Below are 17,839 nucleotides of genomic sequence, written 5' to 3' on the forward strand. Positions count from 1 at the left end.
GATACAGAGAACTTTTTTTTTTAATAAAATTATTTTTGAAAAATTAAAAAATGTTGCTGCTCCCTGTGTATTTCAAAGTCAAAACACAATTGACAAAAGAGGATTATAAAGGGGCACAATACAATAGAGCAACTGCTTCTAGAAATAATAATAATAATAATAATAATAATAATAATAAATATTATTGCTTCTACGGAACGAGTTGATCAAAAATGAATATTGAGAACTTGAAATAGTTAGTTTGCTGGTGGTAGACTTTGAAGCAAGGTGAGGGTTAAACGATGAGGTATTCAAATGACTTGAATTACCAACGTTAAATAATTATCTTGGAGTGTAATTATGAGTTTCATTTTATTTTTATTACACTTTTGACATACTTCCAATCTTAGAGTGTGATGAGTAAAATTATTACAATAAGCTATTGATTTTATGACTAGAATCCGTAATTTATAAATATCATAGAGAATTTTATCATTACTCAAATGCTTCTCTGGATCCTTTCAATGTCAATATGTGGTGCACGCACAAGAATAACAATATAAGTTTGAGTTTGAAATAAACCCCTTTGCCAACTTTTCTCAAAAACATTTTAAAGTAGTACTAAAAACTATTTATTTTATATTGGGGGGAAAAAGAAGAGCTAATGACGTTTAGCAAAGAATTTTATTGTGATTGTTTTATTAAAGAACCATGTTGCAAAAGAAAGTGCACAGAATAAAATATTTTTGTAATAGACTTTATACAAGGCTTGCTATTTCCAATACATCAAACCAAACAATGTATAAGAAATAATGCAAGCATTACTAATGCTTGCATATTCAGCATTATTCTTATACACTCTACCAAACGACCCCTAACAAGTAGTACATCATTTACTTGGCACATTATTTGGTTTGTTTTCCATATTTTTGTACTTGTAAAAGGATGAAACAACAAGGAAATAAATGAAGTTTATTGATCCCAGGGTACAACAAAGCCAGAATACATTGTCCATTCTCCCATCATTGATATTATCAGGCAACCATCCTGTTTCTCTTTGAACAACATCAATCAACACATTCCCTATATAGAACGCGATACCAATAAACAACGAAACCATTGCAGTTGAGGTGTTCTTCAAGGATGTTGGAAATTCTTGATAATAAAACGCGATATGTCCTGGAAAATGGAATCCTTCTCCAATTCCATTTAGAGCTAGTTGTGGTAGTAGCCAGAAGACAGACATTGGGACGATAGCATCCTTTTGTCCTTGGAGATGGTGTGATCTAGCTACCCTCAGTCGTCTAGACTCAACCAAGGCGGAAACAGCCATGCACAATATAGTTAGTGCATGGCCTATGCCAACGCGTTGAAGAGGGGTGAGAGAAAAGGTTGTGTACTTAGCTAGGAAGGGGTTTAGTATTCGGTCAATGATGGATATGGCTATACAAGTGAATAACAATATGAAGACTAACATAGAACCTGCTGGGATCTCGAAATGAGGTCCAATATGGCGATCCATTTTGAGAGCCTGAAGCGTTAACAGGCTCAACTGCATTACCAGTTGTGTCGATATTAGTAAACCACTAGCCCATAGAGGGAAAAGTTTGATCAAACTTTTCAAATCCTCTACTTGCTGCACTGTGCATAATCTCCAAGGATTACTAATCGATCCGTCTGGTTTGGTGTCTCCCTCAGTAATAAAAGCTGCACAATTCAAGAACCTGTACACGATGACTTGATCAGGTAGAGTATATATGTATAAAAGCAGAGAAAACAGGGGAAAAAAGATGTTTACTTGAAGAATTTGGTAGGAACTAGTGTGGTTTTGTCACTTGGATCATGGTAGTAGTGTTGAGTTTGTTCCGAAAGAGGGACTCTCCATTTCTGTGTAGCAGCAACTACCACACGTGCTAAGTTAACGAAAGGGCTGCCTCCTTGTTCTTTAACATGGCGATAGAAACGTTTACCAGCAAGGAAAATTGCCAAGCCCAGGATGTTACAAGCCATAGATATACCAAAACCCCATGCCCAACTGATATTGTCTTCCACATAGACGATGAACGCTGTGCTTAAAGCCCAGCACAAGTAAAAGATGAATATGTACCAATCAAAGAACATTGTTTGATGTTTTGGCTTATCAAACTGATAAGCTCCCATGGGTGCAACTGTAAAACGCGTGCCCCCGACCCCTATAGATGCTAGTGCCAGAGCCACATACAAAAATACATATTGGTTTGTTGAAGGACTTGTGCAGAGACTGGATCCATCACCACATGCTAGAGGTCTTAATGCATCAATTACTACTGTCAATAGTAAAAGCAATATACCCTGCAAATCCAAAACAAGAAATCAAAAATATGGTTCTTGGATCCTTACTAAACTTAAGTCTTTGTTACACAAAAGTTAACAAAAGCACATCTGAAGTATCACTCCTTCTGCGAGTTTCATACTTAAACTATCAGATGTTTGCTTTTTCTACCTGAACTATCACCAACAATTTATCTAAACAGACCTCGAAGGTTGACTAAACCAAGTGCATGTATACAATCATCAAAAGTCACGTGACAACTAAATTTGCCCATAAAAGTCCGTCCACATGACAACTGACTCATTAATTTCGAGGTGTGTTTTGATAAATAGTTGGTGATAGTTCAGGTAAGAAACCAAACACATGATAGTTCAGATATGAAATTCGTAAAAACGTGATACTTCAGATGTGTTCTTGACCATGTATAGTTACTAACAAGAGAGTTGGTTTTCTATACCAGAGCAGAAATAAGTGAAGAAATCCAAATAACAGAAAAACAGCCAAGATAAGAGTCAGCAATGATCCCACCAACAATGGGAAAAATTGTTGTCAATCCATTGACAACATTGAAAACTTTAGCAGCAGCAATGCTCTTCATGTTGAACTCATTTATCAGAAAAACAATCAAATTGCTAGTCCACCCTCCGGCCGCAAGCGATAACCCCGCCATGGTTGCTGAATTTAGCAATCAAAAATCCAAGATTTGAAGTTTATGAGTTGCTACATCGACATTAAGTTAAATATACAATAATAACTGAGTCCACAGTCACATGTTACATTATGGATAGTTAAACTAAACTCCTTGCTTTCTACTCGAATCATGTATGCATACGATTTTTTTTTTTAAATGACAGATTTTAAATCCTGAATTCGACTCTTAACGTAAACGTACCTATAATAAATGGGAATGTTATCCAACCACCATTTTTCCTAGTAGAAGAGGACTGCATTGCTACTTCATCAACATGAATTACTGAGTTTTCCATTGCTAATTATGTTGCAAGTAAAGTAGAAAGAAGAAACATATATTATATAGTTTTTACTTGCTATGGTTTCTTATTTTTTTTATTTATTTAAATATATTGAAGGAATTTTTTTTATTTATATTAGTATATATTATTTGGAGAACGTGGCCCTTATCATATTGTTTCTGGATCTAACTAATTGCACAGAAATTCATAAGCTATGAATATGATTGAACATACTCTCTCTGTCCGATAATAATCATCATGTTTCCGTTTTCGAGAGTCAAACTATAACAACAACAACAAATCAAGGGTAGCGTAGAGGTAGAGAGACGGTTTCTGAAAGACACTCGAGAGTCAAATTATGAACTTTTATTAATATTTTAAAATATATTTCTTATCACGAGAAAAGTTGTTACTTGTAGAAGTACTTATTGTATAATATACTATAAAAATACTAAATTGATCTTTTCCAATTTAGCTTCGAAAATGAATCAAATTGACTTTCAAAAGGAGAAACATAGCATACTAATTTGAGACGGAGAAATTGATTTTGTACGTCACTTACATATTTTTAGTTTTATAATATTTTAATAAAAGATTTCCATTTTTCTCTGAAAAGTGTCATTTTCTTATATTCAATTTGTAAGTAGTTAAAGAACAAGTTGAATTTAATTAAATGAAGTCTACATAAATAAAACGTTAGGCGTACCTAAAGTCTGAATAAATAAAAGGAGTTGAATACGAAAAATACTATAGAATATAAACGTATGTCTGCACTCAATAATATTTGGAGTACTTAGCATTAAACTATACAAAAATAAACAGAAAGTCATCTCAGTTTACTAATTTCTTCCTAGTTAATGATTGAAGAATATTTATTAGAAAATTAATTAGTCATTTTCTATGTTTCGTTGTTAGAAAATATTTTTCAAAGACAACTTTTTCACAAGGTGAGGTAAAATCATGACTTTCTGCACTTTTGGACGTAAACTAAATAGTTGGGCTATCGAACACGGGGTCAGAAGTGAATTACGAGTTGAATCAATCTGCAAATCAAGCAAGCTCCCTTTGCATGCAATGATGTGGTGGTAAACCTCTCATTCTAATTCAATGCTCTCCAAACCGTGCGGGAAGGTTTTCCATCACACGGCTCACCAACTTGATCTTTCACGGGAACTGTATGTCCGAACAGGCCTGGAAAAAAAGGTAAGGTCTCGCTTTCCTTTGCCACTCAAGTGTACGGCATCTGCCCCTCTACAATTATCTAAACTCTCAACTTTTTTTGTTATTTAATTTCATATTCTAGTCCCTATAAGTATCAAATGTTGCATTATTATATCGTGATTATCTATTTCTTATGTGTCCAACCAATTATTTGTATTATTTTATGCTAAGATTAATCATGCATTAATAAAATATATAACAATCAATTATGCCTTAATCAATTTGTTAACTAAGTATCAAATAAAACTTTCGAATCTTGTAGTCTTAAATTAAAGATATATATAATTTTTTAAATTGTATAGTCTTAAACTTGTCACATACTATCACATAGAATGTCAAACGAAAAACTTACTAAATACACAAAGAAAGAAACATCACTATTCTTTCTTCAAAGTGCTTATCAACACTTGTAACTAAAGAAACCTCAATACTTATACCATGATGAATATACATGCTTCTTTGAGATATAAACAATGAGTATCATTTACTAGGCGCGATATTTGGTTTATTATCGACATTCTTATACTTGTACAACGAAGCACACACGACGTAATACATGAAGTTAGCTGATCCCAGGATGCAACAAAGCCAGAAGACATTATCAATTCTCCCCTTGTTGATATTATCTGGTAACCATCCTGATAATCGTTGAACAAAATCAATCAAAGTATTCCCCAAATAGTACGCGATACCAATAAACAATGCAACCATTGCAGTCGATGTACTCTTCAATGATGTTGGAAATTCTTGATAATAAAACGCGATATGTCCTGGAAAATGAAATCCTTCTCCAATTCCATTAAGAGCTAGTTGTGGCACTAGCCAAAACACGGACATTGGAACAATGTCATTGTTTTGGCCTTGGAGTTTGTGAGTCCTGACGATCCTCAATCGTCTAGACTCAACCAGGGCGGAAACAGCCATGCTAATAATAGTTATAACATGGCCTATTCCGATACGTTGAAGAGGGGTAAGAGAAAAGGTAGTGTACTTAGCTAGAAAAGGATACAAAAACCTGTCAATGATGAATATGGCTATACATGTGAATAGCAAAATGAAGACGGACATAGAACCAGCTGGGATCTCGAAATGAGGTCCCATATGGCGATCCATTTTGAGAGCCTGAAGTATTAACAGACTCGTTTGTATGACTAATTGAGTCGATATAAGAAAACCACTAGCCCATAGAGGGAAAAGCTTGATCAAGCTTTTCAAATCTTCTACTTGCTGCACTGTGCATAGTCTCCAGGGGTTACTAATCGAGCCGTCTGGTTTAGTGTCTCCCTCAGTAATAAACGCAGCACAATTCAAGAACCTGTACACGAAGACTCAATCAGGTAACCAATTTTGACAGAGTATGTATATATAAAAGCAGAGCAAACAGGGGAAAAAAGACGTTTACTTGAAGGATTTCGTAGGAATTTGAGTTATTGTTAGTATGGTAGTAGTGTCACTTGGATCATGATAGTAGTGTTGAGTTTGTTCCGAAAGAGGGACTCTCCATTTCTGAATGGCAACGACTATAACACGAGCTAAGTTGATGAAAGGGCTACCACCTTGTTCCTTAACATCGCGATAAAAACGTTTCCCAATGACAAACATTGCCAAGCCAAGGATGTTAAATGCCATAGAGATACCATAACCCCATGACCAACTAACATTGTCCTCTACATAAACAATAGCTGTGGTGCTAATGGCAAAGGACGTGTAAAAGGCGAATATGTACCAATCGAAGAAAATTGCTTGATGTTTTGGTTTATCAAACTGATTAGCTCCCATGGGTGCTATTGTAAAACGTGTACCCGCGACACCTAGTGATGCTAATGCCAGAGCCACATATAATACCGCGTATTGGTGTGTTGACGGGCTCGTGCAGAGACTGGATCCATCATCACATGGTGGAGGTCTTAGTACATCAATTGCTGATGTTAACAATAGAAGCAATATACCCTGCAAGTCCAATTGAAGAAATAAATATGGGGTTCTTGGTTGTTTTCCTACTAAGTTGCTCAGACTCTTCACTTTCAGTGCTGCACTCGTGTCGACATGACAAGGGTGTGGTACCCGTATCGGAATTGGATACTTTGACCAAAATCGATGGAGAAATTCAGAACAAACACATATAATTTCTATAATCAAAACAATAACACTAAGGTGAAATTGAAGAAAATGGAACAACTTATATATAGAAATTTCTACGTCAGTCCTTTTCCTTTTGTCTCCTTCTTGAATTCTCCTCTTGATCAATACTTTCTCCTCGGAATACCTAGTAATTTTTCTACATAATTTAGACATTCAACTCTACTTTTAGTACTTTGAATTATTTTTAACCAAATCTTAAAATTCAGAACATGAAGGATCCGACCTCTAAATTCACACATGTTATCAGACACCAGCACCCGAGTCCGAGCAACTTAGGATGAAACTAATGAAGGGGGATTGTTACTATACCAAAGCAGAGATAAGAGATGAAAACCAAATGACAGAAAAACTGCCAAGATAAGAGTCAGCTAGGATTCCACCAACAATGGGGAAAAGTGTGGTGCATCCATTGACCACATTGTAAACTTTAGCTGCTTTGATACTCTTCATGTTGAATTCATTTATCAAATAAACAATCAGGTTGCTCGTCCACCCTCCAGACGCAAGCGATAAGCCCGCCATGGTTGCTGATATTACCAATCAAAACATTCAAGATTGTTAATGAATGTCGTAGTGAAAGTAGGGAAAACAAGTTTCATAAGTGACATTCTGAGTTCATTGTCTCCTCGAACCCTCCATTGCCTCCTCTCCACCCCCCAAAAACACTTACCATCATGCTAAAAGATATAGCTGATAGCAAAGACACAACTTCATTTCTAGACTAACCCTATCAAACAAGTAGCAAGTTTGATCATGACTCCAACTCGGACCACCCAACCCCCTTCGTGGATTTTGTCATAGGCAGGATGTTGGTGTTGCCCACAGGGGCGGAGCTAGGTGGGGGTTCATAGGTTCGGACGAACCCAGTAGTTTTTCCGTATATACTATATTTGTACTAGTAATAACTTTTGAATTCCTAACAAATGTGATTGACAACTCAATGGTAAGAAAGGGGAAGGAAATTTAGAACCCCAAACTCCTAATATCAGCTCCGCCTCTGGACTTGCCCAACACCTTGACCACCCTATTAAAACAATATTTTCTTTCTTACACACCAAACTTCAAAAATCACTTATTTTCCGGAAAACATTTTCCTTCATACCAAACACATTACAAAATCTTAAATTCGACTCTGAACCAAAGGATGAAAAAACGTACCTATAATGAAGGGGAAGGTTATCCATCCACCATTGTTTCGACGCGTAGAAGACTTCATTATTGCTGCTTCATCAACATCTCTTACTGAACTTTCCATTGCTAAACTGCAGGTCAACTTGAAAACAGAGATATTTGTGTCAAATACTTTGTTATGGAGAGTTTGAAGTTATAATATTGTAGTAGCAGGCAAATTTTATCCAAGACTTGCACGCCATACTTTTATTTGCATTTTATAAAAGTTCAATAATTAGGATTATATTATTTTAATAGCATTGATTGGTCACTTTTCGATCCCATCTTCGATAAAATAATCATTTTTGACGTTTTTCTTGTGCTATTTTTTAATTATAGGGATTAAAGTAATCATCCGTTTTAATTTGTGTGATATAATTTGATGTGACACAAGTTTAAAAAATATAAAAAGATTTTGTAATGTTTTAAAACTATCTTTAAAAAGAGTATATTTTATGTCATTTCATCTTATAAAACTTCCACACCTTTGGGATTCTTACATATGTAATTAATAAACTATCCAACTTTTGACTTCTGATGTGATGTTTTCTCTACCAAATTATTATTCCCTTCATTTGAATCTACGTGATATCGTTGAAATTACGAGAGTTTATTAATTTTTTAAAAATAAAATTTATTTATTTTGAAAATATTTTAAGTTGTTAAGTCTCATGATCATTTATAATACTTTTCAGTGTAATTTTCAAAAATAGATAAAAATTTGTTTCAAAAAACTTACAATTTCTATATTTGAATTCACAATCAAAGGTAAGAAATTTTAATCTCAAAATTTAAATTGGTCAAAGCTACTTTAATTATTGCCTTAATAAGATATTTCTTTCATCGTTAACAATATAATATGTAAGACAAACTCTCTTACGTAAAATCTTTTTTATTTTCTCATACTCTACTTAAAATTATACTTAATAAATTGTTGTTGTAAGTTAAATTTATTTGTTAAACTTTTCCATTTTCGGACAAATCTCACCATTTTGAAAAGAAAAAAATGTTATAAACTTTTGATACAATAACCTGCATAGTCATAAATAAATTATAGTACTAAAAGTACAAATTACTGTAAATTTGCTTTATGAAAAAAGTCAACATGTTTGTCTTTTGCAACGAAGAAAGTCAACAATATTGTCCAATTTTCAATCAAAAATCATACATAGGTCATATATATTTTATTTTATTTATTTATTTAAATAGCATATTCTATGAATTGATAGAGAGATTAAAGCACCAGATATATTTTATTTATATGAGCACAAACCAAATTTAAAAAAAGGGTAGGTTCACCTAAATAAAATAAGAATAAATAAAAGGAGGGTGAATGCGAAATGTTATCGAACATCAATCAGTTGCATAACATTTTGTTTTTTTTCATTGTAACAAATAAAAATTTTAACAATAATAATATAATTGCTGCTAACAATAATATGGATGTCAATGGTTGTAGTAAAAAAATATAACTAATGAGGCTAGTAATACTGGGAACACATGACCTCAAAGAGTTTTTACAACGCATTAACCACTAGACTAAACCTTTAACTTATGTCAAAAGGTGTCATGATTTAACTTATTTATTAAAACCAAAATTTGACCTCTATATTCAATGTAATTTAATTTTCCGGTGAAGGGGTGTCGCTTGACACCTCTCGACGACTAAGAGTGGATCCGCCCCTATTTATAAGCAACAATCTATATAAATGTCGTTAAAGACTTTAGCGACTCTGATTGCAATAACATTAACTCAATTACCACTAAGTATTTTGACGACAATATATCACCTCTCACCAACAACACTATCAAGGAATTAACTCTATCTACTTATCCTAGGATAAATGAAAAGAAATTATCTAGTATTTTTATCAAGTTACGTAGTATAATAACACGTTCTCAATAATTTTTGAAGGACTCATATATTAAATTATTTTTATATATATAATATATAAATATAAAGGGAAGTCATAAATCTTAAACATATTTTGGTACTTTATCCGTAAGCAATAATGAGATTAATTCTTGTAATTATAGCCCAAGATGATTATTTGACCACGCAACTGCTGATTTTACGCAGAATTTTGTATAAATAGTGTTGACTTATTATCACGATTTTATTAATAGTACCAAGCAAGGTTCAATAATTTTGTACAAATATATTTTTTATTTATTATTTATATGAATTTGGATTGACCAACGTTATAAGTGGTAACCCGAATCTAATTCCTTCATATAGTTTAATGATTAAGTCCTCCAATAATTATATTAAGAACATATACGTTTATATTCTATAGTATTTTTTGCATTCACCTCCTTTTATTTATTTTGACTTTAGGTACCCCTAACATTTTGTTTATTATAGTTTCATTTAATCAGATTCAACTCATTCTTTAATATTGTTCCTTCTGTCTCAAATTAGTTGTCATGATTCTCTTGTTAAAAGTCAATTCGATTCATTTTTGAAACTAAATTGAATTAGATCGACTCAATATTTCATATTTAAAATTCAAATATTCAAAAACTATACGATAATTATTAAGTACTACAAATTACAACTTTTATCGTGTTAGTTTGTTGAGAAAAATATATTTTAAAATACTACTCTCTCTGTCCATTTTGACTTGACACACCTATTAAGAAAACAATAATTGACATAGTGAGTTTACTATTGTACCCCTATTAATTGATAGAATTCCAAAATCAATTTACTCATTTAAGAGGTTTTACCTTTTTTAAAAAAATATTAACTCTATAAATAAATTAAGTGTATAATAGATTAAAAAAATTATTTTTTCTTGATTGATTTGTCAAAAATGGCAAGTAAACATTTCCATATTGAAAGTTGTTAATTACATATATGCATATTGACTCTTCAACTACTGAGGCAAAATAATCTTAACTAACCTGATTTTAAACATTTTCATTTGCCCCAAAATATTAATGTTTCTTGTTGTAGGTATTTATTCCTTTTAATTCACTTTCTCTTCCTAATAATTGATCCACCCTTCATAAAAATAAATGACAAGGATGGAGGCCACGAGAGTCGATATAATATATATTGTAATTTTTTTTATAAGAGGGCTATACAATAGCTGTATAGTATTATAAGAGGGCCATATAGTATTATATAATAAAAAAAAAGGCACGTCTCTAAGAGGGCCATACAGTAGCTGAGGAGTCAACATGTGTATTTGTAATTAATACTAACTCGTAGAGAGTCATAATTTGAAATTTATGATTTTTGAATTCGTATGAGTAATAATTAAGTTCATTGACAATATACAAATCATTAAAGTAAATACAAAAAGAAAAGGAAAAATGTCAGAGGAATTATCAAAAGATTTGAGCAAAGGAAGAACATTTGTTCTTTGAATTATACAATTTACCTCACTTCTTAGCAAAGAAATATCCACAAAGACACATTAAAGAGATATAAGCTCTTTGTGATTTAGATATTGTAGAGTAACATTTTATTCTTTTATTATATTGGTATAAAAGTGATATTTCATTCAATTTCTATTACAAATAATATTATTGCAAGTTACATAGACAATCATATGCAAGAGGATCCATTAATTCATAAGGATATTTTAACAAATGAGAAGGAAACATATTTTTGAAGTATGTAACAATAAAGACCTAGAAATGGATAAGTTAACACTATATATAGAGGAAAATAAAAGGTTTTTTTTATATGTTAACTAATGAACAATAATCGGTTATTACATGTGGTTATATGATGAATAAAACGACGGAATGAAAATTGTTAATTTACTTTCTGTCGTGATATTGCTTTCACAAGTTTCTTCACTTGTGATAGCATACAAATTCTTGCAGGGTATTCTCTGATTATCTAATATAAAATTCTTCTTATTTTACAGTCTAAATTTGTTGTACTAATTACACATGTTTTTGGTTATAGGTGTATCGATGGATAAAAAGGTCATGTCTCCAGCTTCTTCCTCGCAAGAAAGGGTATGTCAATATTCAAAGATAGAACCTGCATTATTAATAATATGCGACGCGATATATATAAACAACTCTCATCGGATAAAAAAGAAGCACTTCTTCTGCAACAACGGACAAAATACCGGGAATTGAGCAACCAAAATCTCATGGGTGGTTCTCTCACTCCACTATCTAAATCCCACCTTCGACCCACTGGACATAAATGTATTACTATTACAGAGATATCGCATATCGATGATTCATGATGTGTTAGGTTCAAAGGGAACATACATGTGTCGGTTAGATATAAAAGATTTGGGATTTGGACCAATGAAATTGTTGAAATAACAATTAGGAAGAGTTTAATTAGGGTTGATAATAATGTCATAATAGGAAGAAAAATAAAAGAAAAAAATAATGATGAGTGAAAAATGGATGGGATATACCAAACATTAGTGGGGCCAACTTAAGCAATCTTGTGAATCAAGTATTAATTTAATGACTTATCCAATGGTTTGGATAATCAAAATCACCATTTCTTTGAACTTGGATAATAGAATTCATCGGTTTCTTGAACCTAATTTATTGTAAAAGTAAATATCTCGTCTAATCCATTGTCTTTTTGTTTTCATATTAAATATAGTTTTTACCCTCACAATTAACATATGTTAGTAGCAATACTTATAATAGTATACACTATTTCAAAATAATAATATATAAATCATGTGTTGAGATTCACTACCTTAGATATCTTGTTCTAAAAAATCTTATTGGCAAACATGAAGTTTTGAGTAATTCAATTCAAAGATCTAAAAAATTAGAAAAAAGTTTTTATAAAGTTATATTCTCCCATAGTTGGAGTGAAAATTGAAGGAAACAAAACATCAAATTTTTACATGAAAACCCCCTCAAATACTAAAATCAATTATCATGAAAATAATTCTCAAAGTTTATTTATAGATATAATGAATGACTATTTTAATTTTCTTAAAGCTAAAATCAATTTCAAAGAAAAATCAAAACCTAACCAAAATAAGATTAAACCATCTAACCTTTGGCTAGAAAACATGGGCAATGGCCCAACAGTGCCTTTGTTGAAGACATTAGTTAGTAAAGAAATAGTTAACTCTCGACTAGAAGAGTACATAAATTAAGGGTGTGTTCGGTAGGAAGAAAAATATTTTTTTGCTTTTCATTTTTTCATGTTCGTTTCAAGAAAAAAAAACATTTTGTCTAGGAAAATAAGTTTTTAAAAAATAATTAGAAAAATGACTATTTTTTTTAATGAAACTAGGAAAAACAAGATATCTACAAGTGATGTAACAGTCATTGTGTCCTATCCATCCTCCAATATGCTTCATCTTCACTCTCAGCCCCTTTAGCTCCGATCCCCACCACCCCACACATCTACCTTGCTACTCTCTCTATTCACTTACTATGACATGTGACAGATTGAGGCGTATCTAAGTTTAGTAAATCAAGTAAAATGATGTTTTTAAGGCTGTCAATAATTTACATCAGGTTTAAAAGTGTTTTCAATACTTCTCAATTTTTTTTTATATAAGTGGAAGCATCATTGGCTCAAGACTTTGCTTTGAAATATTCTCAGAATTTGCAGACAAATGATTAATGCTTTTTTTTTTCAGTCACGTTTTCAAATTGTTTTGCCCATTAATGATTAAAATCTCTGAATGCTTGCATTCAACGTTCCAGAGAAATCATAAAATACACTTGCAATCGCACTATGATTTTCTTTTTATATAATCATACACTTTCTCAGATCTATTTTACTTGTCATCTTTTTTTTTTTTCCGCGAGTTTCTTAAGAAATATTAATTAAAAGGGTGATTTAATCATATTATCTTTATTTTTATTTTTTTATTTCAATTTAATATTACTTTTCTTGTCATAATAATCTTAACTTTAAATATATTAATTCGAGTAATTCAAATTCGCATTATATATGTAAGACTTATTAAAGAAGGAAGCATTTCCTGTTTATAAAAATTATATTAAGAGCAAATGGATCTCATCCGTCCCACCGTAAGCCTTTTGAGAGAAAAGGAAGGTTGTGATTCTTTTGAGAAACGGAAGTGATAAAGAAAATGGATATTGAATTTAACTCAACCCTATTTATCATCAAATATTTTGTATATGTATAGAACTCAAGTAATATTATAAAAGCGTAGTCGATATATGCGTGCTAAAAGATTAAATACACAACATAATAATTACAGAGCGGATTTTCATACAAACTTTGAAAGAACAAGATAACAAAAATCAAACCGAACAAATACACATACTTGCCATAGAGATTGAACATTTTTACATGTACAAAAAAACAAGTATATACAACTCGAACTTCAAATCAATTAAAATTCTAAATCCGCCACTGCATACTCGATCGAGCCATGCTAGCTAGAATCACTTATTGAAAGCATTGGATGCACCATGATCAACCACTTTGTTCCCAACTTTTCTCTTGTAAAACCAAACACATAGTAAATAATACCCAAAATTCACCACTCCAACCACAGCAAACACCCAATAAAACTTGTCAATTCTCCCCTGATTTATGTCATTAGGTAACCAACTAGTCGTTTTTCGAACAAGATCAATCAACGCGGTGCTCACATAAAATGAAATTGCGATGGCTAACCATGTTAGGGCAGTTGAAACACTCTTCAACGACGTTGGAAATTCTTGATAGTACAATGATACTTGTCCTGGAAAATGAAATGCCTCACCTATCCCAATAAGAACTAAATGTGGCACGAGCCACAAGACAGAAATCCTGAATCCGTCTCTGTCTCTGACTTCATTAAGTCTTTTAGACTCTACTAAAGCTGCAACTCCCAAGCCAATAAAAGTAAGCACATGGCCAACTCCAATTCGTTTGAAAGGCGTAACATTGTGGCCAATCAATTTTTCCCACGTGGGGAAGAGAAATCTATCGAATATTGTTAGAAAAATCGAGGTGGTGACGAGTACAATGACAGGGATTGAACCAGCTGGAATTTGAAAATGAGGTCCTAAATGTCTGTCCATGGCTAAGGCTTGAAGAACAGACAAACTAATTAGGACCGCAATTGGAGTCGAAAGAAATATGCTTGATGAACACAATGGCAGAGTTCTCATTAGACTTTTAAAGTCTTCTACTTCACTTACTGTACAGAGTCTCCATGGTTTCGCGATTGAGTTGTCCTGTTTAACATCTCCTTCACATTTTAACGCTGCACGGTTCAAAAACCTGCATCACAAGTGACTCAGTTCGCTCATTTGCCACCTCTGAAATGATAACAAAGAAAAAGCATAACATATAATGGTCAAAAACTCTCAACTGAACTATTGCTTTTTCACTAGTTTCACACTTCAACTATCAGTTATTCCCATTCTCACATGACACCTCAACTATCGGTTGTTTCCTTTTCCTACCTAAACGATGGTCATAGTTCAGATAGGAAAAAGGAACAACTGGTAGTTAGAGTGTGAAACTAGCGAAAAGGTGATAGTTCAGATGTGTTTTTGACTATTAACTCGAAAGATAAAGTGAACTCACCCAAAACTTCTTGAGGGTGCTATTGACATGGTTTGATCAACATTGGCATGTGGTCCATAATACCAATTATTCTCATCTAAAATTGGAAGTTTCCTTTTTCTAATAGTTGCCACAATCACATGAGCCAAACTAGTAAAAGGACTACCTTCAAGTTTAGCATAATGGTAAAATCTACTTCCACATAAGAAAACAACTAAACCAACAAAATTAGCAGCTACACATACAAAATACCCAAATTTCCAGCTCACATTGTCTTCAATGTACACAATAACAGTTGCACCAATTACTGTCCCAATGTACATGGTGAAGAAGAACCAATTGAAGAACATGTTTTGGTACTTTGAGTCGCGAAATTGGTTCGCGCCAATTGTTGCGATGTTGGTTCTCATTCCACCTAATCCGATGGAGGCCAACGCGATTCCTCCGTATAAGAAGGCAAATTGAAGTTTTGTTGGTGACATACAAATACCTGAACCATTTGTGCATAGTTGTTGAGGTCTCAATGTGTCAATTGTTGATGTTAAAGCTAAGAGAACTATGCCCTGTATGAGTTAAAGTTAGATGATCACAACTAATTTCATGATGCATGATTAAAAAAGGGTTTTTTTGTAAAATTAGAGTTAATTTTACCGATAGTCATTCAACTTTCAGTTTATTGCACCAAAACTATAAAGTTATACTTTTTGTGATAGAAAACACAATTAAACTATGTATATATGTCATAGGAGAAAAAACACAAAACACCGAAAATTGATAAATTCGATCCTCAAAAAAAGGGCATTTTTTGTAAAATTAGAGTTAATTTTGTTTGATAATTATTCAACTTTCAGTTTATTGCACCAAAACTATAAAATTATACTTTTTGTGACACAAAAATAATTGAACCATGTCTATTTATATCATACGAAAAAGGGATAAAAACCGCTCCCCCACCCCACCACCACCACAACAAAAAATAGATTTGATGTATGAATAATCTACCAAACCACCTACACCAGCTAAGGAAAGGCTGATGCACAAAACAATCCACGTTAGCAGGATATATGGAAGGGCCGTATCCAGAAGATAATTTTAAAATCATAGGTGCACCCTCTTCTAAAGGAAAAAATGTATGAAGTAAGAATTGATCCCCCAGAAAGTAAATAACTCAACAGTCAACACTTAACCAAGTGCACCACTTAAATTAGTCACTAACCGCACTCAAAAGAGACATGATGTAAACAATTTATCCAATTGTAAGTCGATAAAAGGAAAAAAAATGTATGAAATAGAAATTGATCACCTAAAAGTACATAACTCAACGGTCAACACTCAACCAAGTGCACCACTTAAATTAGTCACTAACCACACTCAAAAAGAGACGTGATATGAACAATTTATCCTAATGTAAGTCGATGAAAGAAGAAAAAAGAAAAAAATGCATGAAGTAGGAATTGAACTCCGAAAAGTAAATAACTCAACAGTCAACACTCAACCAAGTGCACCACTTAAATTAGTCAGTGACCGCACTCGAAAGAGACGTGATGTGACCAGTTTATCCTAATGTAAGTCGATAAAATTAAACAGAAAAGTAGGGGATCAGTTTACATACCAGTAGAGAGATTAAACAAGAAGTCCATACAACAGAGAAACAACCAAAGAATGAATCAGCAAGAATAGCAGCAACAACAGGAACAAAATTGACAGAGCCATTCATAATATTAGAAACTTGAGCAGCATCAATACTATTCATTCCAAATTCCTCAATTAAGTACACTGTCAAGTTATTCATCCAACCTGCTGCTGCTATGTTCAATCCCGCTGTCGTTGCTACAAATTATTCAAAAACATAATTAAGTAAACGAAATAACAGTAACGTTACATTCTCTTTAACAGCTTAAACTTTTTGAGACGTTCGAGAAAGGAGACCTATTGTAAAAGGGAATGTAATCCACCCTCCTCGTTTTCCGTGTCCAGATGAGCTTTTCAAGATTTGTGATTCTCCATCCATATTTGAAAAATGAAAAAATGTGAGATGATTTTTTATAAATGCTCTGTTTCAGTTTATATATAGAGCTTTTATAGAAAGCTTCAAAGGTTTGTTTTTGTTATTTTTTTATTTTTTTACAAACAATCTTTCCTTTTAAGCAATAAACAAAAAAAAAAAAGTTTACTTTTTCATTCATTTTTACTTGTCTATTAAAATAGATGTTTATTTTTACTTATTTAGTGTAAAAAGTTAAGAGATAATTGGAGCAGCTCATCAGGTGTTACGGGACTTGGAAGGCATCGACTTGTTATCCTTCTACTGCAAAGAGCGAGAGTTGTATGTTGCTCTATGAAACCATCCTTATGCGGTTTGTTATTATTAATTATAGTCATTTTCAATAGTAAAATTGTTATTTTATTTAGGGAATAAGGACAAATATACCCCAAAACTATCGTAAATGGTAAGTAGATACCCTCCGTCATACTTTTGGGATATTGGTGCTCCTACCGTCTAAAAACTAGAGCATATATGTCCTTCACTCTAACGGAAGACTAAATAGGGACACG

General features: G+C 32.6%; 3 protein-coding genes across 3 annotated transcripts; all 3 read right to left on the minus strand.

Moving 5' to 3' along the window:
- Nucleotides 1-859: 859 nt before the first annotated feature.
- LOC102579303 (protein NRT1/ PTR FAMILY 2.7-like) lies at nt 860-3,276 on the minus strand. The gene is made up of 4 exons (XM_006366352.2): nt 3,183-3,276; nt 2,748-2,965; nt 1,778-2,310; nt 860-1,703 (listed from the first exon to the last, which is right to left on the minus strand). Exons 1-4 carry the CDS (start codon nt 3,274-3,276, stop codon nt 869-871), a joined length of 1,680 nt encoding a protein of 559 aa, XP_006366414.2. The 3' UTR covers nt 860-868.
- A 1,577-nt stretch (nt 3,277-4,853) lies between these two features.
- On the minus strand, nt 4,854-7,967 carry LOC102604172 (protein NRT1/ PTR FAMILY 2.7-like). Its single transcript, XM_006366340.2, has 4 exons — nt 7,783-7,967; nt 6,934-7,151; nt 5,885-6,432; nt 4,854-5,797 (listed from the first exon to the last, which is right to left on the minus strand). Exons 1-4 carry the CDS (start codon nt 7,877-7,879, stop codon nt 4,963-4,965), a joined length of 1,698 nt encoding a protein of 565 aa, XP_006366402.1. The 5' UTR covers nt 7,880-7,967; the 3' UTR covers nt 4,854-4,962.
- A 6,061-nt stretch (nt 7,968-14,028) lies between these two features.
- Nucleotides 14,029-17,379, minus strand: LOC102604508 (protein NRT1/ PTR FAMILY 2.7-like). The gene is made up of 4 exons (XM_006366341.2): nt 17,213-17,379; nt 16,896-17,113; nt 15,305-15,846; nt 14,029-14,995 (listed from the first exon to the last, which is right to left on the minus strand). Exons 1-4 carry the CDS (start codon nt 17,292-17,294, stop codon nt 14,170-14,172), a joined length of 1,668 nt encoding a protein of 555 aa, XP_006366403.1. The 5' UTR covers nt 17,295-17,379; the 3' UTR covers nt 14,029-14,169.
- Between the last annotated feature and the right edge of the window lie 460 nt (nt 17,380-17,839).

This window comes from Solanum tuberosum, unplaced genomic scaffold (assembly GCF_000226075.1).
Source record: "Solanum tuberosum cultivar DM 1-3 516 R44 unplaced genomic scaffold, SolTub_3.0 scf00623, whole genome shotgun sequence".
NCBI classification, from domain to species: Eukaryota; Viridiplantae; Streptophyta; class Magnoliopsida; order Solanales; family Solanaceae; genus Solanum; species Solanum tuberosum.